This window comes from Narcine bancroftii, chromosome 9, assembly GCF_036971445.1.
Source record: "Narcine bancroftii isolate sNarBan1 chromosome 9, sNarBan1.hap1, whole genome shotgun sequence".
In the NCBI taxonomy this organism is placed as follows: domain Eukaryota; kingdom Metazoa; phylum Chordata; class Chondrichthyes; order Torpediniformes; family Narcinidae; genus Narcine; species Narcine bancroftii.
Genome location: NC_091477.1, coordinates 75,571,437 through 75,597,264, shown reverse-complemented (window position 1 = coordinate 75,597,264; position 25,828 = coordinate 75,571,437). Strand labels below are relative to the sequence as shown.

At 44.9% G+C, this 25,828-nt stretch overlaps 1 protein-coding gene across 3 annotated transcripts in view; it reads left to right on the top strand.

The window, feature by feature from the left end:
- The window catches only part of inpp5d (inositol polyphosphate-5-phosphatase D), a 142,107-nt gene that overhangs the window by 32,502 nt on the left and 83,777 nt on the right, over positions 1 to 25,828 (top strand). For all 3 annotated transcript variants that reach the window (XM_069896531.1, XM_069896530.1, XM_069896529.1), the window contains exons 3-5: positions 20,345 to 20,489; positions 21,634 to 21,748; positions 25,198 to 25,338. In XM_069896531.1, coding sequence (XP_069752632.1) covers positions 20,345 to 20,489; positions 21,634 to 21,748; positions 25,198 to 25,338 — 401 coding nt within the window. The remainder of the gene's footprint in view (positions 1 to 20,344; positions 20,490 to 21,633; positions 21,749 to 25,197; positions 25,339 to 25,828) is intronic.

The window sequence follows — 25,828 nt, the reverse complement described above, 5'->3', positions numbered from 1 at the left end:
CAACCTAACCTAATTCCCAGTGATGACAACACCCAGTGTGATAGTACAGATTCTATCACCAATGTACAGTTTGTAGTGTAGGATGACTGTGATTGGCTGAGAGCATAGCCACGCCTACAGACAGGTCTTAAAGGATTGCTCCTAGCCAGACCAGGTAATTCTGGACTGCTTGACCTACATGTGAATATGCTCCAGTCTTAATTAATAAAAGCCTTGGTTTGGATCAACATGTCTTTGGTTCTTTCGACACGCTCTACACCCAGCACATGAGTTCTACAGAAAAGGCTTTTGCCAGAATTGCACAATATGTGACCCATTTGCTGAAGTCTTCACAATCTTAGAAGCAAGTTTCCAGCTAATTCAATTCACTCTGCAAGGCATTAAAAAAAAGGACTTTGAGCACTAGGTAATGGAAAGGTTATGAAACTAGACACAAACTTTGGCTCTGGGCTCCATTCCTTATTGTCCCTTCAGCCAGGCTGTTCCAATACAATGGCATCATTAGTATCTATTTGAAAATGTGTCCAGGTCCATCCTATTCATGAAACCCAGCTAATTAATGCCCAATCTGTTTGTTCTCAATTATCAGCAAAGCAATGAAGCTGTTGTCGGTGCTAGTAAGTGGCACTTGCTCACTGACATCTATACTGAGTAGAGCACAGATCTTATCACAGCTTTGTTCTAAACATGCACTGAAGAGTGGAATCCCAGAGATGAGTTGAAGGTGACTATCCATCAAAGTAGCAAGCGTGGCATTGAGGTACCCTGGTAGAATTGAAGACAGTGGGCAGCAAAGGGAAAACACTCCTCTGGTGAGAATCCTTGCCTCACACAAAAGGAAGGTGGCTGTACTTGTCAGGTCAATGATCCCAGCCTCAAAACATCACTGCAGGAACTCCTCAGGACTGTTTCTTTTTCCCGACCATCTTCAGCTGTCCATGTAGGGTCAAGGGGCAATTAGCAGTTAACATCCCCACACTGTTCAATGCAAACTGCAAATGGAGCAGTTAGTGTCTGGCTGCAACAAGGCCACAAAAACATTAAGAGTGAGCTGATAAGTCGAAAGCAACATTTATGGCTCCAGAGTGACCTTCTACAGCAGGAATTAATTTAAATCCTTTCCTTGGCTTTAATTACACTATGATTGCAACAGTCTCTCACTGGTTACCATCACCTCAATTGGATTATCTATGTAGGTATACTGGCTATACGAGTGTTACAAAAGCTGCATATCCTGCAACAAGTGACTCCTTCTACCAGCTGTCTTTTTTCCCATCCGCAATGCATAAATCAGGAGTGTGATGGAGCATTCTTGTCTGAATGAATGCAGTACCAGCAACTGTAATAAGCTCGAACCCATCCAGCACCAAGCTGCCGGTCAGCAAACATACTCACTGCCATCAGCATGTCGAGGCTGCAGTGTGTGTACCATCTTCAGAATGCATCACCCAATTTAAAATCCTTCAAGGGCTGCAAATAAGCCAGATGCAGGTTCCCCAGCAAGTCGCACAGCATGCTGTCTTGCAAGTGTATTGCCAGTTCTTCCTGATTGAAGGGGCCAGAAACTACAGGAAAAACCTTCAGAGGAGACCTGCAAAGTTGAAAAAGGCTGCTTGCCTCCACCTCTGTTTAAAGGCTGTTAACAATGGGCAATAAAACACTGGGCTTGCTGGCAAAACCCAGGCCCCAAAGGTGAATAATTAAATCCAAAAAATCTGTTGTGGCCTTGAACTCTTTTGTCAATTATCTTTGAGAATTTGTCCTTCTCAAATTGTTCATTTCTTGTGTGCAGAAATCTACATACTGTGGGCCTAAATCATTGTTCCTGTGCTACACTGTTCTATGTTTTATAACTGCAAGTAAATGAGACCAGCTCAGTGTGGTGATACAACCACTGGACTGTCTGTGACTGCCTGCACCTGTCTGCACTCGTGCACTGCCTATTGAACCTGCAGGATGGTAACTTGGGAGGCTGGCTCCACCTTCCCTACCAATCATCGAGCCCATATAAAGGCTCACACTGGCCCTTGGGCAGGAGCAGAGCATACGGAGCCAGAAGGGATATTGAACCTTGTGTGCAAGTTTTAAGCTAATTAAAGCCTTTAGTACAGCCTTCGTAGTTTGTGCCTGTTTGTTCACACTGCAGCCCGCCACACTCAAACCAACATCCTTGTCAAGATGGGCAAAAGGGGATGTTCCCATGCTATATGACATTCTCTCAATTTACCTTTTCCATATTGTTTACCTAACTGCATGATCTATAATTCTGGGCCTATAAAGCTCAATGTGCTTCAGTCTTTCATCATAATCAATCTAGATTTTGCTGCTTTCTGGTCTTCTCATCTACTTCACTATTCTATGAATTAATCCAGAATTTTAATATAAAATGAAAGTAGCAGGTCTCAGAGTTAAACTATGGAGGTAAAATTGAATGAATGTGCCCTTCCCATTATGCCCTTTGGATAGCTGCACCCTTTGGTACTTCTCACATTGTCTACGCTAACTTTCTTTTTTTTAATCTCAGTGAGTGATTTCTCATAAACTTGCATTTATTTATTGGATTGTTGCCGATACTTGATCAGCTTTGTTTCTTGAATGGTCTCCATGCAATTAGCCTATTCTCACTAATTCATCAAAATGATTCCTAGATGGTCTTAGAGAAAGTGTAGTACCTTTCACCCACTCAGAACACACCAAAGTGTTTGACAGCCAATGAGATGCACTCATTGTTACAACATAAGGGATCCTGCAGCTAATTAAGCATTACAAGGTCACTTCAAAATGATGGAAGGTGGGCCAGGAAATTCTTTAATACATTTTAACAGAGTTAAAACAGTCTTTTGTTCCAACATTATACTGTCTTTAATAGCCCATAAAGATTATGATTTTCAGTTTAAAAAATTGCCAGATCAATTTTGATGATTATGTGTAATGCTGCCTTTATACCAATTCCAACGTGTGCTACTCTGCTTATCTGTTGTGAGATCTCACAGCTGTGACCTCATTTACCAAGCCCAAGAAGGAAGGTATTCACAATACAAACAGTGCTCTTCCACCTACTGGGCAGTCTTGCAGCTTATAGAATGAATGCTTTGGTTATTTGGAGAGGAGAGAGACAGTGATCCCGGGAGGTCAGGATTTTGAACAACAGTACCCAAGGGGACATGGAGTTTCTGGCTCGAGGTTTCCAGGGATGCTCCTGTACTGGCATGGATTCATTCTCTTTATGCCCGCAGATTGGAAAAGCCACAGTGCAGGCAAATGGCAGTGCTTGTTCCTGTGGATTATACTTGAAATCTTTGGCCTTATCTTGAAGTATTTTGTTGACCAATTTCTTCCAGCAATGAACACCAAGCTGGGCGATGTGGCAAATTTAACAGCAGGCAGGAATGATTGCAAGTTGAGGGAAATGAAAATGTTTGTGAGCCTGAGCTCCATGGCCAAAACAGTTTGACCAAATGTGTGAGACCGTACTTGAGCTTGGAGTAGGTCCTAAATCTGGCAGTTTGAGCATTGGCTTTTTAAATCGCACGGTTTCAGTGGAATCAGGACTAATGAAATATGAGATGTCATTAGATCTTTGAATTACACTGGATATAAACTTTGGACTTTATCCCATTGTTATTGCCAATTGAGGAATTTCATGCCTGAAAAAAATTCTAGCACCCATGGAATTTTTGTGGAAAACTTAGGGGACTAGGGTCAATAGAGCCCTGGAAATTAATGTAACGTTACTGCGTTCCAAATGACAAAGTTCCAACTGCACAGCGGCACTTTGGTTTCTAGAATCAAGGAAAGGAAGTTGAGGACCAATACCTTTGACCTCATCTCCAGTTTTTCACTTTGATACCCAGATCTGGAGACTTCTCTACCTTTGCCTTGGACAATGAATGGTTAACACATAAAGGAAAGTGCCCTGGTCTTCTTTCAAACACATTTTTGCTTGCTGTAGCACCATCAATTAGACCCGACAGACCAGGAGTCTAGAGTAATAGGCTTTAATCACTATAAACTTAGAAGCATATCTTGCATGCTGTTGGCCCAATTCCAAGACAGTACTAAAGGAGGGGATTGGGCGGTACCACTTTTATTAGGAATCCTGAAGGGGGAGGAGTTACAGTATCAGGGGTGGGCCAACTAGTACAATGCATGTATTATAGTGTTCCACCACACTCACCCCTTCTTTTGAAACAAAGTCCAGGCTGAAGTGACGGAGACCATTCAGAGTCTATTTACAGGTTCAGCCTGTCCAGTGGTTTTGTCCATCGAGCTGACCATTGCAGTGCTGGCTGTGATGTTGCTGTCGGCTCCTGGGCAGTGTTCTGTGTAATGGGCTTTCGGATGGCTGAACAGATTCATTTTGGGGCTGAATCATGCGTGGGGGTGTGGTATGGGTTAGGGTTGGAGGAGTACATCTGGTGCCGATAGTGGGGTCGGATCCCCAACCATGTCTCTGGCAGTCATTGTGAAGGGAGTTGTGCTAGTTGATCGACTATGGTTAGTTCAACGAGTGCCCCAATTGCCGGAGCTCCTGCATATGCCAGTTCCCGGTCAGAACCAGTATCTCTCTGCCCATCCTGGTACTACACATAGGCATACTTGGGGTTCACATAGAGGAGGTGGGCCTTCTCATTCAGGGGGATCTGCTTTGTGGGTTCAGATATGTCTTTCAAATAGCACTGGGGTCTGGCTCTGGGGTCTTCAGCCAGACTGGTAGCATTGCCCCAACCCCGTCCTCCAGGGTCACATTTGTTGCTGTACAGAGGAGGGACCTGGTGGTGTTGAGCATCTCCGGAGGACCTCTTGTCACAGAGAGATGGGCAGCCCTTTTGACTTGATGGCTAGGAGGACAGTCCTCCAAATGAAGCCATTCTCCTTTTCCACCTGGCCATTTCCTTGGGAGTTGTAGCTGGAGGTCCTACTCATGACTATGGCCTTGGCCAGTAGGTATTGGCGCAACTCTTCACTCATGAATGAGAACCCCCGGTCACTATGGATGTAACTCAGGTATCTAAAGAGCATGAAGAGTTTACACAGGGACTTAATAACAGTGGTCGTGGTCATATCTGGACAGGGGATGGCAAACCGAAACTGAGAATATTTATCAACAATATTGAGAAAATACACGTTCCAGTTTGTGGAGGGGAGGGGACCCTTGACGTGCATACTTAGATGTTTGAAGGGGTGGGTGGCCTTGATCAAGTGAGCTTTCTGTGGTCAGTAGAAGTGCTGCAGGTCAGCTCCCTGATGTCCTTAATTGAGTATAGGAGGATGCGGGCTCTCACAAAGTGACCCCAAGGTGGCAGAGGCTATTGTGAAGACCTTGGAGGCCATCTGGTTGCACGTTGACATAGGTACCCTGGGACAGGCTCATTGAAATTTCATAATTGTAGGTGGACAGTTCAATTCTCCACCTCAGGATCTTGTTGTTCTTAATTTTTCCCTGCTGTTTGTTGTTAAACATAAATATAACTGCATGTTGGTTAGTCAGCAGGGTGAATGGTTTGCTGGTTAGATAATGCCTCCAGTGGCACACAGCTTCCTCTATGGCCTGGGCCTCTTTCTCAATGTTCAGGGCCTTGGAGGGTACAGGAGTAAAATGCCACTGGTCTGCTCACCTGGTTAAGCACGGCAGGCAGGGCGATGTTGGACACATCGCTCTCCACCTGGAATGGGGTGGATTCGTCTCCAGCATTCATCATTGCCTTGGCAATGTTCCCTTTGATACAAGTGAAGGCCGCTTGGGCTTCTGCCGACAGGGGAAAGATTATAGTTTTACCAGGGGGTGGGCTTTGTCCACATAATTAGGGACCCATTGTGCATAGTATGAGAAGAACCCCAGGCACCTTTACAGGGCCTTGAGGCTATGGGGGACTGGGAGCCTGCAGCAGGGGCCGCATATACTCAAGATCAGGCCCAATGACTCCATTCTCCACCACACACCCTAGTATTGCCAAGTGTGAAGTACAGAACATGCATTTCTTCTGGTCATACATGAGATTTAGGGCTTTAGCCGTCTGGAGGAATTTTTGCAAATTAGCGTCATGATCCTGCAGGTCATGGCCACAGATAGTCACATTGTCCAGGTAGGGAAATGTGGCTTTCAGTTGGTGGTCGTCCATCTCACTTTGGAAGACTGAAACTCCATTTGTGACTCCAAAGAGGACCCTGAGCCATCCATCTCGAATGCCGTGTAAGTGCTGTGTCCAGGCGGATTGGGAGCTGGTGATAGGCCGACTTGAGGTTGATGGTGGAGAAGACCCAGTATTGGGCAATCTCATTCACCACGTAAGCTATGTAGGAGAGGGGTAGTTGGGGTCCATCGTATACCATCAGAACACTTTTAAGTTGGAACTGGATGTCCAGCCCCAGTATGACTGGTGCACAGGGTTGTGGCATCACAAGCAATTTAAAATTCTTGTACTTGGTGCCACCCATGGTTAGCATTACTATGCAGCTATCTTGGATTTTGGTTGAATGGGACTTGGAGGCCAACGAGATTTTACATTGGACTGGGGTCACTGTGAGGGAGCAGTGCTGTACAGTGCCCTGGTGTATAAAGCTTTTGGTGCCTCCCGTGTTGAACAAGCAGTTCGTGATGTGGCTGTTTACCTTAATGACCATAGTGAACTTTGCTAATTGATTTGGGTTGCTCTGGTCCAGAACAATGGATGCCAGTGTCAATCCGTTGTTTGACTTGCTACCACCGTATGGGTGTGTCAACGACCTCCAAGTTGTCTGCCCTGAAGATGGCTTTCCCCAAGGTTTGCACACAGTCGCCCCTGGAAGTGAAGCTGGAAGTGACGCCGTCCCCACCCGTCACGCCCAGATACGTGCTGTGCTGTTCTCCATTACAGAAAGTGGAGCTAGAAATGACATGGTCTCCGATGACGACAGCTGCTGTTCTCACGCGGCGGTGCAAGGGGAAGGTCTGGACCTACATACACTTGCGTAGTGTTCCTTTCTGTGGCTGGAGCTGGTCGCACCTCTGGGAGGGCAGTTCTTTCGCGGGTGTTTTATCTGGCCACAGTAATAGCACTTTGGGTGCTCAGCGACAGTGGCTGCTGTTTGGGACTCTGCATCTCAAGATGGCAGTCCCCGTGATCCCCACATGGCAGCTGTGTTGCCGGTGGAGTAAGCCTCTGCATTCTGTTGGGCCATCTCTAGTGCCTTGGCGGGATAGACCATGTCCTTCAGAGTCCGATCACCCTTCTCCAAGAGCCTTTGTCTGATATGATCAGAACTGAGACCAGCCACGCAGGCGTCCCTGATCAACTCCTCCTGGTAGATGGCTGCCGTAATGTTGGTGCAGCCACAAGCTCACCCCAGCTACCACAAGGCCCTTATGTATTCATCAACAGACTCACCAGGTGCTTGTTGGGAGCTGCCCTGGAGTTATCTGGCATATATTACATTCTTCGAGGCCAGATAGGAGCCCCATAGCTGCTGAGTAAGTCTCACAGTCTCTGATCATTTGGAAACAAATGCGCAAACAGCAGGTCTCTCTTATCGACCTCTTCCCACATGCCGAGATTCCTCATAAAGATGTTCAGGCATTGTAGCCACTGGTCATATTTTAAGGAGGCCCCTGTATCCTTGGGGTCAGTGTCCAGCTTCTCTACTCGAATAGGTTTGTCCATCAGGTATAGTGCTATTGATCAGATCTAACAGACCAGGTTGAGATTAATAGGCTTTAATCACTATGAGCTTAGAGGCATATCTTACATACTGTTGGCCCAATTCCAAGGTAGTACTTTAGGGAGGGGATTTGGCCGTACGACCTTTATTAAGAATCCTGGAGGGGAGGAGTTACAGTAGCAGGGATGGGCCAACCAGTGCAATGACTGTAATATAGTGTTCCACCACACCCTCTAGGTGAATATACAGTATCATATGCTACCTCTGCCAGATGAGAGCTTCTCTGCCCACCTATGGGATCTGAAAGGGAGCTCATTAGACACTTTTAGCTGAACCAGAGAGAGAGAATCCCAGTCATCAGTGCGGACCTTGATCACATGTTTCTGACCCCTAAGGCCAGCGATTCATCACTAAGCCACAAATTGTATGTGACACCGAATAAATTAAGAAACCGACCTGTAATAAGAAAGCACAGCTCAATTTCACCAGCTAATTTTTTTTTAAAAAGAGTGTGGTTTGACTGCGGAAGTATCTGGTTCAACTGATTAGGAACCATGTTTTCTGGTTGACATGTGACAGCAGCATTGAGGCTCATTGCATTCTTTCCTTCTCTGAGCAAGGGGGCCAGACCACAAAACTCCCTACCTCCTCCTGGTCTATTCTTCCTCTCACATGCAGTTTGTTGATAGCAAAGCCTTCTCAGGTATTCCCAGGGTGACATCACTTCCAGAGACCCAACTTCATTTCTGAAGCAAACAGCTAAGGTTCTTTATTTTCACTAAAGCAAGCAAACATTCTTTATCTGACCATAGTTCAGAATCAATAGGAAATAATAGCCATTGTTGCTGTGAGAGCATAAAACAATTCTCTCTTCTTTTACTGCAACATCTATTTTTTTTTCTGTTCAGATAAATTATTATTTGAACTCACCCATTGCTGGGAAACGCACACAACCATTAGTTTTAAGCCATTTTACTTCATTCAGTGGTCCCCTTGTCCAGTCCTGGTTGTAAGAAGAGCTATTTGTCACTTTCATTTGCAATGCATTTTGGAACATGCTGCATTTTCCAAGGAGCATCATATGGTTTCATCATGGATTCTAGTGGTGAGTTTTGCTCACTAGCTAATAGGGTTGCCAATGTTATATTCCAGCGATGAGAGATGTGGTTGGGGTTTGTTCTGGTGGGGCTTTTGATGGGGCTTGCAGGTGGATTGATGTAGGTGAGCATTGTGCCTGGGGGGGGGGGGGGAATTTTGGGTGAGGCTTGTAGTTGAGGTTACTTGAGGGAGGGGTTGACGTTTGGACTTCAACAAGGAGATGCCTCATTAAGCCAAGTGTATAACAAGACAGATGGAGCAGTTTGGGGTCATTAGGCTCAATGGTCCCTAATAAATGTGTCCATGTTTATTGCTGGCCACGCTGCAAATTCTAAGAACTTTTTTTTTTAAACAGCTAGTAGAAACACAATGGGCTACATGATTCTTTGGATGAGAAGTTCTGCCCTGCCTCTCTCTCAGATTTTACTCTGGTCAGAGACAGGCACATGCATTGGCCTTAAGGGATTTCCAGATAAGGCTAATGCTGTTATTTACAGTAGTTTTTAGTGTGGTCAGGGAGGAAGTTTGTCAAATTCCTGACTTAAACAGGGGCAAAATGTCTGTGACATGAGAGTCTGGTTGCTTTGAATGAAAAGTAATTTTAATGCATTTTCCCTTTAGTGTCCTGGAGTTTTGCCTTTGGGATTGACATCTGAATTTAACAATTTTTTGGAGAACTGCATTGTCTTCAATAGCCAGATTTTAGGGACAAATGCTACAATATAATTTCTATTTCCTCTTTCACTTAAAATTATGTCTTCATTAAGCCCATTGACAAACCAATGCACTAGTATTTCAGAATCAGAATTTATAGTCACAAATGGCTCGTGAAATTCGGAGTGTTGCAGCACCATTGTAGGGCAAGCATTCATATTATAATCATCTTGCAACATTACTGTAAATAAAATAAAAATAACACTCCACGAAAAGGAAGGCAGTGTCTTTGGTTTAATGATTATTCAGCGGGGAGGAAGCTGTCCTTGTTCTGCTGAGTGCTCGTCTTTAGGTTTCTGTATCTTTTCACCGATCATAGCGGAGTGAAGAGGGTGTGGCCTGGGTGGTGGGGGTCTTTTGAGGATAGAGGCTGCTTTTTTTAGATACCGCCTCATTATATGCGACTAGATCATTAATATTTTCTTTCCCATACATTGGTGGTGCGGTCCCAATCCATGGCGAATGATTGAATGGTATTGTTGTAGATCTCCTCTTCTCTTTTCTTTTGGGGTAATTTAGAGGGGGGTTGGGGGTGGGGGGGTTATGTGGGATAAAACTTTATGTATTGGATTTTATTTTGATTGTATGATTCATTATCATTTATAAATAAAATTTACAAAAAATATACCACCTCATGTCAATGTCCTCGATGGAGTGAAGTCTGGTGCCTGTGATGTCGCAGGCTGAGTTAACAACCCTCTGGGGTATATTCTTGTCCAGAGAGTTGGCACCTTTAGTGATGCAACTAGCCAGAATGCTTTCCATGGTACACCTGTAGAAGTCTTTGGTGTCATACCGAATCTCCTCAGGTACCTCACAAAGTATAGCCACTGGCAAGCCTTCCTTGTGATTGCATCAACATGGAGGCTTCAGGACAGATCCTTGAAGATGTTGACACCCAGTAATTTGAAATTCTTGACCCTCTCCACTACTGAGCCTTTGATAAGGACTGGGTCATGTTCCCCTGACTTCCTCCCGAAGTTCACAATCATCTCCTTGGTTCTGCTGATGTTGAGTGCAAGGTTGTTGTCATTACATCATTCAATGAGCTGATCTATTTCCCCCCTGTACGCTTCCTCACTACCGTTTGTGATTCTGCCAACAATTGAGGTGTCATCGGCAAACTTGTAGAAAACGTTGGAATTGTGCTTGGCTACACAGTCATAAAGTATAATGAGTAGAGCAGTGGGCTAAGCACTCATCCTTGGGGTGCGCCTGTGTTGATAATCAGTGAGGAGGAGATGTTGTTTCAAATTCATACAGGTCTTCCGATGAGAAATTCAAGGATCCAGTTGCAGAGTGGGGTACAGAGATGTAGAGTTTGTAGCTTCTTGACCAGCACTGAGGGAATAATGGTATTGAAGGGTGAACTGTAGTCGATGACGAGCAGCCATATGTATGAATTGCTGTTTTCAAGGGGATCCAGAACTAAGAGGAGAGCCAGTGATATTGCATCTGCAGTGGAGCAATTGTGATGATAGGTGAATTGCAGCGGGACGAGATCTTTGCTTAGGTACGTGTTAATTGTATCCATGACTAGCCTCTCGAAGCATTTCATCACAGTAGAAGTTAGTGCTACTGGGCAGTAGTCGTTGAGGCAGCTCACACTACTCTTTTTGGGTACCAGGATGAATGGTGCCCTTTTGAAGCAGGTGGGAACCTCTGACTGCAGCAATGAGAGGTTGAAAATGTGCGTGAACGCTCTGGATAGTTGGTTGGTGTAGATTTTCAGTACCCTGCCAGGTACGCTGTTAGGGCCTGTCACCTTGCGAGGGTTCACCCTCTTGAATGATGTTCTGATGTTGCCCTCAGAGACAGATCTCACAGGGTCCTCAGGCTTTTTATGGATTCTTTCAGGCACTGTTTTGACTACATTTCAGCAAATGTCTAACCATGGGATAGCATTAATTAAATCAGGCCTTTCAAAACCTAGAGAAATGAGATGGCAGTGATGACAAAACCCATCTTGAGCGATACTGCTAAGTAGGCAGTAAAACTGGGTTATCTATAATTTATCCACTCCCGTTATTGAGTTCCTGTAATTTAATGCTACAGAAGATCAGATGGGACATTTGGCAGGTGCCCCTTAGAATTCTACTTATTTGACATTCAGTGGGTTGAAAATTCGTTAGGGGTTCAAAACAAAATGGAGAATGAGATTAACTTGGAGAAGAACATTTTTGGGCATCCAAATGACTTCCAACACAATGTGCTACACCCAGTGCTAAAGCAATAATGTCAGACACGTTTGGAGTTGTACTCATGAATGCTTTAATCAGACCTCCATCCCAAGCTTGTATGTTTTTCCATTTCTGCCACTTGTGGAAGAAATGAGGAAATCGGTGCATACAAAGGTCTTTTCCTGTGCACGGGCTTTCTCCCCTCGATAAGGAAAGCCCCGCACCATCTTGGGAGCTGCCTCCCTGTTGATGTGTAACCACCATTTCAGGGAGCCAGTTTGTTCATGTAGTGAGGGGGATGCCACATAACCTCCCCCCAACCCCAGCCAGAACCAACAATACACCTTCTGTCCTAAAGTCTGGATCAGTCTCTGTTTGGGTGGTCTGCCCCTGTGCCACGGTGCCTGGACTTCTACCGGTTGAGCCAAGTCCACATGGGCCGGTTTAAGTTGATCTACTATGAAAACCTCCTCTTTCCCTCCAATGTCCAAGATGTACATGGACCTATTGTTCTTGACCACCTTGAATAGCTCCTCATATGGCCACTGCAACAGTGCCCGATGCGACCCCTTTGTACAAAAATGAATGCAGTTCTGCAGATCTTTGGGAGCATAGGTCCCAGTTTCAAGCCAGCTTTCTGAGGCTCTCACATCGTCTGTCCAGAACTGCTGCAGGTTCTTCCTCTTGCCGCCATGGGGCTTGTACGAACTCGCTGGGAACAACCAGGAGTTCTCTATAAACCAGCTCAACTCATGAGGTGTCCAGATCTTCCTTAGGCACTGTACAGATTCCTAGCAGGACCCAGGGAAGCTCGTCGACCCAATTGGGCTCCTTCAGGTGAGCCATGAGCACCAAATTTAAGTGCCCGTGGAAACTCTCTACTAACCCATTTGACTGCGGGTGTTATGCAGTTGTGTGGTGTAACTGCGTTCCCCGCAGGCTAGCCAGGGCTGACCACAGGCTGGAGGTGAATTGAGTTCCTCTGTCGGAGGTTATGTGGACCGATAGTCTTAAGCTCCTGACTAACCAATTGTAGATCTAGAGTCAAATTTAGATTCAAGGTGCAGCAACTGCAGTGCTGAGGACATCATGGATAACCCTGTAAGTGATCTGGTCGCTAATTATTGGCTGCACAGACCACCAGACGGAAGGGATGGCCTCAATGATAAACAGCTAGATGAAGTGGTCCACTGTGGATTAATGACATATGTTGCATGACCCTCTATTTATCTGACTTCAGAGGAATAGGGTCATAACTTAAAAATGAGGATCTCGAAAGTTGTAACTTCCAGTGCTACATAAGAGCATAGGAACAGAAGAATAGATCAGATGAATGTGTAGCCAAAAGGATATGTAGGAGGGTGGGCTTTAGACTTCTGTATCAATGGGACTGCTTCTGTACACACTGAAGGGGTTGCACCTGAATCAAAATGGGACCAACATCCTTACAGGAAGATATGCTGGAGCAGTTGGTTAAACTAATTTGAGAAGATAATGAGGCGCAGAGGTGTAAATTGAAGCAGTGGAGGAAACTAGGTCAGTTAGTTTGCAGAGTAGACATGGGTGTGATGAGGAACACGGGAGAAAGACAAGGCTAAAATGCACCTCTTTCAATACAATAAGACAGACCAGATGTGCTTATTCATCTCACGGGAACTGTAGCTCTCAGAAATATAGTTGATGTAATAGCAGGACTGGCAACGTAACATTCCTAGGTACAGAATCTTCTCGTGTGATGGATGCAAAGAGGTTGTGGCATTGTGTCAAGGATTAAAGAATCTAGAACTGCAGTAATGATGGGAGTCTATCATGGAAGGCTCTTCAAATGAAGCCAAGTGGAGTCAACTTAGGAGGAAAATGAGTGGTTACTTTTCTGGAGGTATATACTGCAGGTTACTAAGAGCATGAGCTGGAGTAGTTAGAGCAGTGTTTCTCAACCAGGGATCCCCGGAACCCTAGGGTTCTGCAAGAGGTCGCTAAGGGTTCCGTGAGAAACAGTAATAAATAGGCTTATGCATTTTTGAGTAATTTTTGTTTAATTTTATATTCGTAATTTTACTATACATGGATGGCATATTGTTGGAAAATCCTTGGTTAATATAATAAAGGCTTCAACCTCTTATATTACTTAAAACGAAAAGCTCGGGTATGAGATCTCATAAAGAGCAGTATTTTTTTTGCATTGCCAATAAATTTAACAAAAAAATGAGTCTTTTTTTTCCTTAAACAAGTTATCCAAAAAATATATATAATGTTTACCACATGAACTATGATAAAAATATAAAAGAGATAGATATTAATAATGGTATATAATGATTTTTATGCTGGGTTTCCCTGAGACATGAAAACTATTTCAAGGGTTCCACAAGGGTAAAAAGGTTGAGAAACGCTGAGTTAGAGGGACAGATCATGAAGAGATGCAGGAGTTGTAGGGTGATACTATAATGGGGGAAACCAACTTTCCTGTGTGAACTGGGACCCTTTGAGTGTGAAAAGTTCATGGAGGAGGCATTTTTAAATTGCATCCAGGAGAGATTTTTGAGCCAGTACACAAAGAGAGTGGTGGAACACTATATTACAGTCATTGCACTGGTTGGCCCGCCCTGATATTGTAACTGCTTCCCTCCAGATTCCTAATAAAGGTGGTATCACCTAATCCCCTCCCTCAGTACTGCCTTGGAATTGGGCCAACAGTGCATAAGATTGACTGTAAGTTCATAGTGATTAAAGCCTATTAACATCGACTTCTGGTCTGTCAGGTCTAATTGATAGCACTACAAAGAGTCCATTGAGAGAATGGCAGTACAGAAATGTAAAGAGCCATAAAAACTATAGATGCTGGTATCTTGAGAAGCTGGATGGAGTTGTCAAAAGTAAACTGGGAGCAGTTACTTGCTGATAACTGGCAAGGGGGATGTGTCTAAATGTGAAATGGTGAGAGTTTACAGCCAAGTTGTTTGTATCGGGATGAAAGGAAATAACAATAAAGTCCAGTGAACCAATAGAAGGATGAATAAAGAAACAAAAAGAAACATATGACAGATACTTGGAACTGAAAAAGATGTGGCCCTTCAGGGATATAGAAAATGAATGGGGATTCTTACAAACAGGACAGGCCAAAGGACCATGAAATATATTGGTGGACAAAATTAAAGTAAATCATAATCCTAACCCTAAACAGGGAAAGAGTGAAACCCATTAGCAAACAGAGGTAGTCTGTGTGGAGCCAGAGGACTTGGATGAAATCTTAAATAAGTACTCTTAACTTGTATTCACTAAGGAGAAGTACATTGTCACTTGAGAATTCAGGGCAGTGAAGAGTCATGTTCTAGAACGCAGCATTAAGTGGAAGAATTATTAAATGTCTCAGCTGATGTAAAGTTGGATTGTGCCCAGAGCCACAGATAACTGGAGAAAAAAGTTAGGAGATACATGGTAAGTAGTAGGACACTGAAGAGTGCGGTAGAACAGAGGGATCTGGGAATACAGATACCAAATTCACTGAAAGTGGCTTCACAGGTAGATAGGATCTTAAAGAGAGATTTTGGCACATTGGACTTCATAAAAAGTATCGAGTAGAAGAGATGGGATGCTATGGTAAAGGTGTATGGCATTGGTGAGGCCAAATTTGGAGTATTGTGTTCAGTTTTGGTCACCTAACTACAGAAAATGTATCAATAAGATTGAAAGAATGCAGAGATTTACTTGAACTTGAGGAAATGAGTTGCAGGGAAAGGTTAAATAGGTTAGGACTTTATTCCCTGGAGTGCAGAAGAATGAGGGGAGATTTGATTGAGGTATACAAAATCATGTTGGGTATAGTTATAGTAAATGCAAGTAGGTTTTTTTCACTGAGGTTAGGTGAGATACAAACCAAAGGACATGAGTTGAGAGTGAAAAGAGAGAAGTTCAGGAGGAATTTCTTCATACAGAGAGTGGTGGGAGTGTGGAACAAGCTGTCAGCTGCAGTGGTGCAAAGAGCAAAAGAGATAAGCCTGGTAACTTCAGGACTGAGAGACTAAAATCAATGATTCAGAAATTATTGAAGTAAGTCCAAAAGGACATGATTAATCTACAATTGGATAGGCAGGGATTGATCAAAGACTGTCAGTATGCCTTGTTAAGAGGGAATCTTGTCTGATCAATTTGAGCTTTTCAAAGAGGTAACAAAACATATTGATAAGGGCAGTGCAGTTGATGAAGTTTATTTGGCCTTCAGTAAAGTGTTTGTCAAGATCCTATCTGAGACACTGGCCAAAGGTTAGACCCCTTAGAAACCAAAGCAAGCTGGGAAATTGGATCCAAAGCTGCTTTGATGATACAGAAGGTTATTTTTCAGATTACGAACCCAAGACCAATTATATAATGTAAGGATTGTGTTCAGACCCTTACAGTTTGTCATGTGCATTAACCATTTAGACATGAGAGTGTACAATTTGTGATTGAGAAGTATGAAGAAAATACAAACATTGGATGTTATTCATCAGTGGTAAATGGACAGAAGCAATCAAAGTGGAATTTGACCATAAGTGTGAGGAGAAGCACTTGGGGAGGATGAATAAGGGCAAGACACAAAGAATCAATGGATGGTTGGTCCGCAAGGAGTATTAAGGAATAGAGGCATCTCAGTGTTCAAATTCAAGGGTCTCCGAAAGTAGCAGTGCAACTTGTAAGGTGGTGAAGAAGGAATGTGGGATGATAGCATAGAATACAAGATCAGGGAAATTATGATATGTTTTTAATACAGTACTATGTGCTGTTATGGTCACCACATTGCAGGAAGGATGTGATTGCACTGGAGAGCATCTAAAGGGAATTCACCAGGATATTGGCTGGAACGGAGCATTTAATTTATGAGGTGTAATGATATGACCACCAGCCTACTGCAGGGGGCGATCTCTGTAGCCTTAGGAAGACCACCTAAGAACTTACTCCACCTGGCCGGCTGTCTATCAGCCGACCTGAATAGACCCCCTAGGGGGCTGACTCCACGTGGCTGTCTGTCAATCAGCCGACCTGAATATAGACCTGAGCCGGCCCCTCCTGAGCCAGTCACATGGGAGCCACCGAAGCATGAACTGGCGTTCAGACTTTTACTAGAATAAAGATTGCTTGCTGCTACCTCAGTGCACCACATGGGCTTTGACTGGACAGGCTGATTTTGTTTTTTCTTGAAATGGAGGAGGCTAAGGGGTGGGGATGATTAAGGTATACAATATTAGGAGGGGCATGGCTAGTGTAAATTGTAAGGAACATCCTCGTTGGCAGAGTGATTAGTGCAATTCCTTTACAGCACCACCGATCGGGACCGGACTGGGGTTCGAATCCCGTGCTGTCTGTAAGGATTTTGTACGTATTCCCCGTGTCTGCGTGAGTTTTCTCCGGAGGCTCAGGTTTCTTCCCATTGTTCAAAACATTCCAGGTATGTAGGCTAATGGGTGTAAATTGGGTGGCACAAACTCGTGGGTTGAAATGGCCGGTTACCATCCTGTATGTCTAAATTTTTTAAAAATTCAAACCGAGATGTCAAAAACTTGATATATCTCCGTGCAAAGGAGGAGAGATGTAAAGGGGAATCTGAGGAATGTTTTTATTTCACCCAGAGTGTAATTGGAATCAGGAGTGCACTGCCGGAGTGGGTGTGGGAGTGGATATTGTCACCACATTTAAAAAGCATCTAGACAAGCACTTCAACCAATGAGGCTTCAAATGCTACATGCCAAAGGCTCGCAAATGGAGTCAGTGTGAGGTAGGTGGCATGGATGCAGTGGAGTGAAGGGCTATCTTCTGGGTGGTGTGACTGATTCTGGGTCATTCAGAGTCCTACAGTCGATTTCTTGCTGATTACTACTACATTAAGGATATCAGTCACGCTCCAAATCCAAGGAAAAGGAGACTATAGCGCACAGAAGAAGAGTAGCCAGTGATTTGCCTCCATTACAGGCTACTCATATTTGTCACCATTGAAATATTGCAACAACAACAGAAAACACGAAAAATTCAATAGGTCGGGCAGTATACAGGTACACAATCCTTTATCCAGAACTCTTGGGGGACGGTGTCCTGAATTTTGGATTATTCTGGATTTCAGAACAAAAGGCAGCTGCCCCAGATTTAAACCCACCTGAATTGTCCTGCCATATCCACCCCATTCCAGTCGCGCTGCTGTCTCTCCCCACCCCCCGCCCACCCAAGTTGCGCTGCCGTCTCTCTCCCCCCTGCCCACCCAAGTCACGCTGCCATCTCTCACCCCCCAGTCCAACCTAGTCGCGCTGCCATCTCTCACCCCCCAGTCCAACCTAGTCGCGCTGCTCTCTCTCTCTCTCTCTCTCTCTCTCTCTCTCTCTCTCTCTCTCCCCCTCCACTGTACCAGAACCAGAAAAAAAAATGCCGGTTTTTGGAGCTTTCCGGATTTTAGATGTCCGGATAAAGAATTGTGTACCTGTACGTGGAAAGAAAGTCAGTCGATGTTTCAGGGTTGAACCCTTTGTTAGGCTGCACTTGTGTTGGCAGAAAATCCTTCCTGGCAGTCATCAGCCATCAAGTGCACAAGAATATGCTTCCTTGGGGCAAATCTCTACCAGCTTGTCCCAGTTACTCTGGTGTTTGGCGACACTCTCCACCTGTATTACTGCACACTGTTGACTCAGGAGCATTACTCCACAGTAGCTGGAAGACCATTGTGTGCATTGTGGTATGTCCCTTTGACAGCTGGTGTCAAAAATTACTTAAAAAACATAGAAATGCTGGAGGAACTTAGCTGATTTTGCAACATCCACAGGAGATGAAGATACATTGCGGAGGATTCAGGCCTGAGCCCTCTCACTCTGTTCATAAATTACGCACTGAGAGTGGTGACAAGAATCAAAGCAAGAATAAGGAAGGCCATCTGAAACCACCAACATCAGTCTTGGCGAGGCAAAGAAACTCAGCAACACTGCTTTGTGAATGCAGCAGCAGCTCTCTCTTTTAATTCAACATTCACAAGCTGAACAAAGATGTTGTGCGTATCGTCTTAGTACTAAGAAAATGCTATGAAAAAATCTCTACACCCCAATTCCCTGGATGAATTCTCCCATGCCATGTCCCAGATGTTTACAAGTACTAGAATTCTAGAGAGGAGAGAGTAGTTTTCAGGACTACAGTGGTGTTCATGTGTTTTACCCACAAACAATGCAGAGGTACCACCTGAGAGGGCCAGCATCTGCTTTTAGCTGTATTTGTGTGTAGAATGTGTGTGTAATAGCCTTCATTCAGTCACATGGTGTCACTGGAAAGGTTTGCCATTATTGTCCATCCCAGCCTACTTTGGAGAAGTACTATTGCACTGTTTTAACCTGCACTTTGCCTTTGTAACACTAGCCCTACACTCCTTGGCTTACCGTAACACTATACCCTGCACTTTTGTCTTATTATTTCACTGTGTGCCCGAATAGCACACAATACAGAGCTTTTCACAGCACTTTGATACCTGGCAATAAGCAATTCAAACCAATTCAGCGATGGTGAGCCATTTTCTTGAACCACTAGTAAATTTAAAGTGCTTGAATAAATATGATGCTTGTAGCTGTGACATTATGTCTAATTTTGTGTGTGACAATGGTAATGAGAGACTATAGTTAGTGTGCGTGCTTGTGTGTGCTTGCTTTGGAGTTGATTGCGTATGATGTTTCACTCTCCCACTGCCTGAATACGCCTGAAGTTGTCTGATCTCGGAAGCTAAGCAGGCTCAGGCCTGGTCGGTACTTGGAGGGGAGACCTCCTAGCAATACCAGGTGCTGTAGGTTTCTGTGAGGGGCGCTGGACAAAAGTGGCAACTCTCTGTCTGCCTGTACAGTCGACAAAAGTAAAAGAATTTCATGGATGTTACATTCTAAATGTAGTGTTATGTGACAATAATGGAACCTTTACTATTACCTATTTGCACCAGCCGTACTTGCAAAAGGTGCAGACAGGGAGATCATGTTGTTGAGTGCCTTAGCTCTGTCTGCCACAAAATAACGTGGATCTCCCAGTTGGCCACTCATTTCAATACCCCACCCTATTCCCCTGTGACCATGAATGACAATGGTCATGCACTGTCAGACTGAGACCACCTGCAAATTGGAGGAACAATACCTCATCTTCCTTATGGGCACCCTCCAACCGGATGGCATGAACATCAACTTCTCTGGTTTCCATTGAAACGGACCCCTGCCCCAATCTTCTTCCCCTTCTCCCTTTTCATCTCGCTCTGCCTTTCTCTTCCCTTCTGTCTCCTTTCACGGAGCCAAAATCAATTCTCACATTTCCTGTTATTATATTCAATTATCACCTTTTGTCTATTGGTTGGTATTTCTCCCCCACTCCCCCACCCATCTTTCCCCAGCCTTTAATTCAGATGCTTGTCTATTTTCACTCACATCTTGAGGAAGGGCTCAGGCCTAAAATATCTGTAATAGATTTTTACCTTCTCTGGATGCTGTAAGACTGGCTGAGATCACTTGTAAAAGGAACAGGTATCAACCAGATTTGGGCCTTGTGGTTTGGAATAAGAACTAGGCAAATAACACTTACAATCTTGAGTTACTCACTGCTGAGGCCTCTGAGAGCAAATAGGACCTTGGGGAAGGGAGTGAGGCGGAGGGAGGAGGGGTGGGAGAGGAGGCAAACTTCACAGCAGTGTGGACTGAAGTTGCTTATGTTTCTGGTAAATACCATATACCTATTTGCAGGCATCAGCAGGGATCAAGTCGAAGAATTTTGAAAAGATGCCGGACTTGATTGAATATTACAAGCAGGACAACATGGGGCTAGTGACTCACTTACAGTACCCTGTGGAGCGAGTTGAAGAGGTGGAAAGTCCAGAGATGGAAGCAGGTAAAAGGAGAAGCAACCTGGTGTTTAAATTGCTGTTGATACAGCCAGTAAACAGGTCCTTCAGCCCATTAAAACTATGCTGACCATCAACCACTCATTTCTACACCAATCCTATTTGTACCCATTTTATTCTCCCAACGTTACCATCAACCATTTCCAGATTCTGCCACTCACACAGCAGGGGTAATCCATCATTTTAGGGATGAGGCAGAAAGCTAGTTCTGCTGGAGAACACCTACAAAAGCACAGGGAGAACATGCAAACTCCTCACAGACAGTGCCCAGGGTCAGAATGGAATCCAGGCTGCGAGGATCAAACTCCTCCAGCTGCTCCACATGTGCCTCCCTGTGAATTATGGTCAGTTCCAGTTGAATGCCTCACATAAGTGGGTCATTCCAGATGGATCCTGGTTAAATGGTTCCACACACAGTTGAATGGCCTGATGTAGTCATGAGACATTGGGATGAGGGAGATCCTCACAGTTCTTTCCCAAGTTGAATGAACCAAATGTGGCAATACTGGAGACTGTGCACACAATAATTCTCAATGCACTGGACTAATGAAGAGCTTTTACTCTACAGCAATGACAGGGTGGGCGTGTGTGTGTGTGTGTGTGTGTGTGTGTCTGGTAATTGAAGACAGAATAGATCTCAGCCCTTGTAGCCTCAGAGTTTAAATGGCTTGCTGTTCTATTTGCGGGAAAAAAAAACATATCCAAAACTGAAGTGTTTCAGGATGAACTGTGAGGATTCCATAATGCACATGGTTGAGGCCAGGTGAGTTTGCAACAGGGACAGCACTGAAGTGGGTTTGCACTTTGAAGCCTGTCAGTGCAATTTTCTTGGGTTGAGGTAGAAGGTATGTGTGATATTGAACTTTACCTGACTTGCAGTAATATTTACTAAAACAAGTGCCCTCCAATTTTCCAAATAGTCTCCCTTGAAGGACAGTAGGAGAATCCTGAGCCCAAAGACCCCCCACTGCCCCTTCTTCTACCTTGTGCAACTAGGAGAACTCGAGATACGTTTCTTTGGTTTGTAGTTCAGAGCTGGTGTGTCAAGTCACTTTCAGACAAGGTTTATTTTGTTATTCATTATTATGACTCAGGGGTAATCCTAACAGCAGTTTTCTTGGCATTTTGAAGGTGCTGTGGATGTGATCAACTCCCCCACGCAGACCAGGAGTGACATAAGCCGGACCCTGGTCAATAAGATACTTTCCCAGCGCCTTGAAGGAGTGGATACCACAGCTATGACACTGTAAGTACCTGGTCAATTCCTGAGAATGGTACAAATAAACGAGCTCCTGGAAGAACTCAGTGGGTCAGGCAGGATATGTAAATGCAAAGGCATGGTCAAGATCTGATGACCCCAAAATGTTGACTGTCCATTGGCCTTTGCAGATGCTGCCTGACCCACCTGAGGTCCTTCAGCAATTCATTTTATTTTGTTTCAGATTCCAGCAACTGCAGTCTCTGTGTCTCCACCATGAGTGGTGGTCTGTCAGACCTGAGGATGTGAAGGAGGAGGAGGTAGGTTAGAAGAGGCTGAGTTCTGATCTTAATTCCCACCACTTCAGCAATACAAATAAGTGGGTCTGCCTCTCATCAGCTGAGCCAGTGGTTGTGAGGAGAATGTCCCAGGAGGTATGAGTGTTCTCCATTCTACACAAGGTGTCCAACCTCCAACCCTGTGCGGATGTACTCAGATGTAGCTCTGATGGGTATTGGTGACATTGGTGGGAGCACAGGAATGGACTGTTGAGGCACTTGGTTGGGGGTGGGACGTGGAAGACCTGTCATCTGCAGAGATGTGCTTATTTAAAACTAATTTCCTTTTCAATATTAATATTGGCAATCATATAAACATATCACAGAACAGGCCAGTTCGGTCCTACTAGACCATGCCGGAACAAATCCCCACCCTCCTAGTTCCACTGATCAGCACCTGGTCCATACCCCTCCAATCCTCTCCCCTCCATGTAATTACCCAGTCTTTCCTTAAATGTAAATAACGTCCTTGCTTCAACCACCTCTGCCGGAAGCTTATTCCACATCCCAACCACTCTTTGCGTGAAGAAATTTCCCCTCATGTTTCCCTTATAATTTTCCCCCTTCAATCTCAAACCATGGCCTCTGATTTGAATATCCCACACTCTTAACTGAAAAAGCCCATCCACGTTGACTCTCTCTGTCCCTTTTAAATTCTTGAACACCTCCATCAAATCCCCCCTCAATCTTCTACGCTCCAGAGAAAAAAGCCCCAGGCTGCTCAACCTTTCTCTGTAACTCAAACCCTGACATCCTGTCAACATTCTTGTGAACCTTCTCTGCACTCTCTCTATTTTGTTTATATCTTTCCTATAATTTGGTGACCAAAACTGCACAGAGTAGTCATCCAGAGACTCCTCCTGATACAGAGGAAAATGTACTGCGATTGGTTATAAGGTTGTTTGTGAATAAGGAAGCAGGTTGTCATTCGCTGGGGATTGAAGAGCGAAAGGCCAGCATCACTTGCAATAACTTCCCTCTCATTTAATTCCTTTGACTGCTGTTTTTCCTCTCTCCTGCCACCTCCCATCCCTGTCCAGTAATGTTATACTGTGGACCTACATGGTCCATGGGTAGCAGGGTCATTGAATGCTCCACTGTGCTCAATGATCCTGTGATATTCCCATAGAAAGTATTGGAGTAGCTAGTTAGAAGGTGACCTACAACTGGACAAATCTTTTGGAGCTGGAGTAATGTGGACTGCAGGCTTGAAAGCTAGTCAACAGGTCAGTTTCCCCCAACTCAATCTCTCACACCCACTGTGATGAAGACCGCACCAGACTGTGGTAATGCCAGACCCCATGACAGCTACCTTCAGGCCACTGGTTAGCAGCAAATAGAGATAGAAAGGAAATGCACTGTTCCTATCAGGGCGAAAGATGTGTGGTGTCTAAGCCATTAATTGTATCTGTAATCTCGCTGTGTGTATACCTTGGAATCCCAGAATCAAAAGATTGTAACACCACTCAAGCAACTGATCTATTTCAATCCTCTTTGGTTCCTCGTTGTCGTCTGTGATTCTGCCAATGACCGTGGTGTCATCAGCAAATTTGTAGATGGCATTTTAATTGAACCTAGTCACACAGTCATGGGTGTAGAGCAGGGGTGTCAAACTCAAATTCACGGAGGGCCAAAATTAAAAACTTGGACTAAGTCGAGGGCCGAACTAAATATTTATTGAAAATTTTCAACAACATCTGCATGTTTTCTCTTCTTTCAACATATGTAATGTTAAACTTTAGGATATAACTTTAGGAGGATAATGTTACAGGTCAGGAGTAGGTAGCTCAAGTTCACCCTTTGATGACCTGAGGGAAACCTATTTGGTCCCTGTGGAGATGTAGTCAGCATTCACAGGCTGTGTCCATTTTGGCCTGCATCAGGACTCAGCATTTCCTGCTCACTCCTCAGGCTCTAGGCCTCTATTCACCCTCGACCCACCATCCCTCTACCTGTCCAGTCCTTTACCCAACCTCTACTCACCCCTCACTCCACTCGCTCTGCCTCTACCCACCCCATCCTATACACGCCCCTCTACTGCCTCTCCCCTCAACCTGTTCCTCCCTCTACCCGTCTCTCACCCTCTAATCACCCCTCCCCTACTCGCCCTGCCCCTCCCCTTTTACCTCTTCCCTATTCACCCCTCCTTCTACTCATCCCTCCCTCTAACTGCCCATCACACCACCATAACTTCCCCTGCCCATTACTCCTCACCTACACCCTCTGCCCACCCCTGCTTACCCACCCACTCAGGCCCAGCGTGCTGCCGATCAGCCTTTGCGGACAGCCACCATCTCTCTCTTCACGTGCAGGGCCGAACCAGCCGTCCCTGGGGTCCGCGCGGGTGCAAGCGCTGAAGGCCGTGGCGACCGGGAGAAGTGCGCTCGCGCTGTGGAAGGGCCGTCTGGTGCCAGTCGCGTGGGGCTCGCGCTGCCCGGGGGCCATGCGCAGCCTGCCATACCTGTCGTGCCGACAGGAAATCACAGGCGCTCGCCAATCCGCCGCACCACTCGACAGGTGGGAGAAGTGACTGGTTGTGCGGGGAGCCTTCCAACTGGCTTGCCGGCTGATGACATCGACAGACTTCTCGTGTTACAATTTCTCGTGTTACAATGGGGAAGGATGTGCAATGAAGGGGGAGGATGGTGGGGGTGACATGACCAAAAAACAGCATCGGCTCTCGCTGCAGGGCGGGCCACCTCTAATACATTTTTGAAATGATCTTGCGGGCCAAATAGAGTTTGACATGTGTGGTGTAGAGTAAGTAGACCAGGGAGCTAAGCATGCATCCTTGAGGAGCGCTTGTGTGGATTGTCAGTCAAGAGGATATGTTGTTTCCGATTCATACTAACTGTGGCCTTTTCCAATGAGGAAGTCAAGCATCCACTTGGAGGCCCAGGTTTTGAAGCTTGCTGACCAGTACTGAGGGTATGAAGGTGTTGAAAGCTGAGCTGTAGTCGATGAAAATCAGCCTGATGTACATGCTGCTGGTGTTCAAGTGATCCAGATCTGAGTAGAGAGCCAGTGAGATTGGATCTGCTGTGGAACGGCTGTGGTGGGAGATTGTGGGTCCAGATCTTTACTTCAGTATGAGTTAAATCTGGCCAGGAACAATTTCTCAAATCGTTTTTAACTCACACTATTCTTTCCATGTTCCAGAGTTCCAGCTGAATTTCAGAAGGCCCTCCATGCCTATGTTGAACAGGATGTGCTCAAGGATGCTAAACATGTAAATGGCACGTCTGTGGATTTGTGGCAACTAAGGCTCTTACTTAGTTTGCTCACCAAAGATCTCAGCAGGTAGGCACATGTTGTAATTTAGCAGCAACTCCAAGGTTATGCACAAACTATTGTACAGAAACTTGATGCATGCAAGGCACTGAGAACAACTTTTAGCATGTTCAATCCTGGGCATTAAAACAAAAAGTGTTGGAAATTATCAACAGGTCAGGTAGCATCTGCAGATGGAGGAACAGAGTTATGTTCTCAGATCTGAGGCCCTTTGCAGGAACTGGAAAAAAGAGAAAACAAATTAGTTTTAAATTGCAGAGAAGTGGAGGAAGGACTAAAGGAGACCATTGAATATTTCTAAATGGGTGATGTGGCCTGTAGAGGCAGGTTATGCTTCTTTGCCATGTATTATGTGTTGTTAATGGCAGGGTTGTGGGTAGGGTGGCTATTCCAAAGAAGGACATGGTCATAGGTTACCATATATTACCATACACACACTGTGTGTTTGCATTTATTGTTTTTGCAATACTGTTTAAATTAAATGGTATTGCAAAGACAA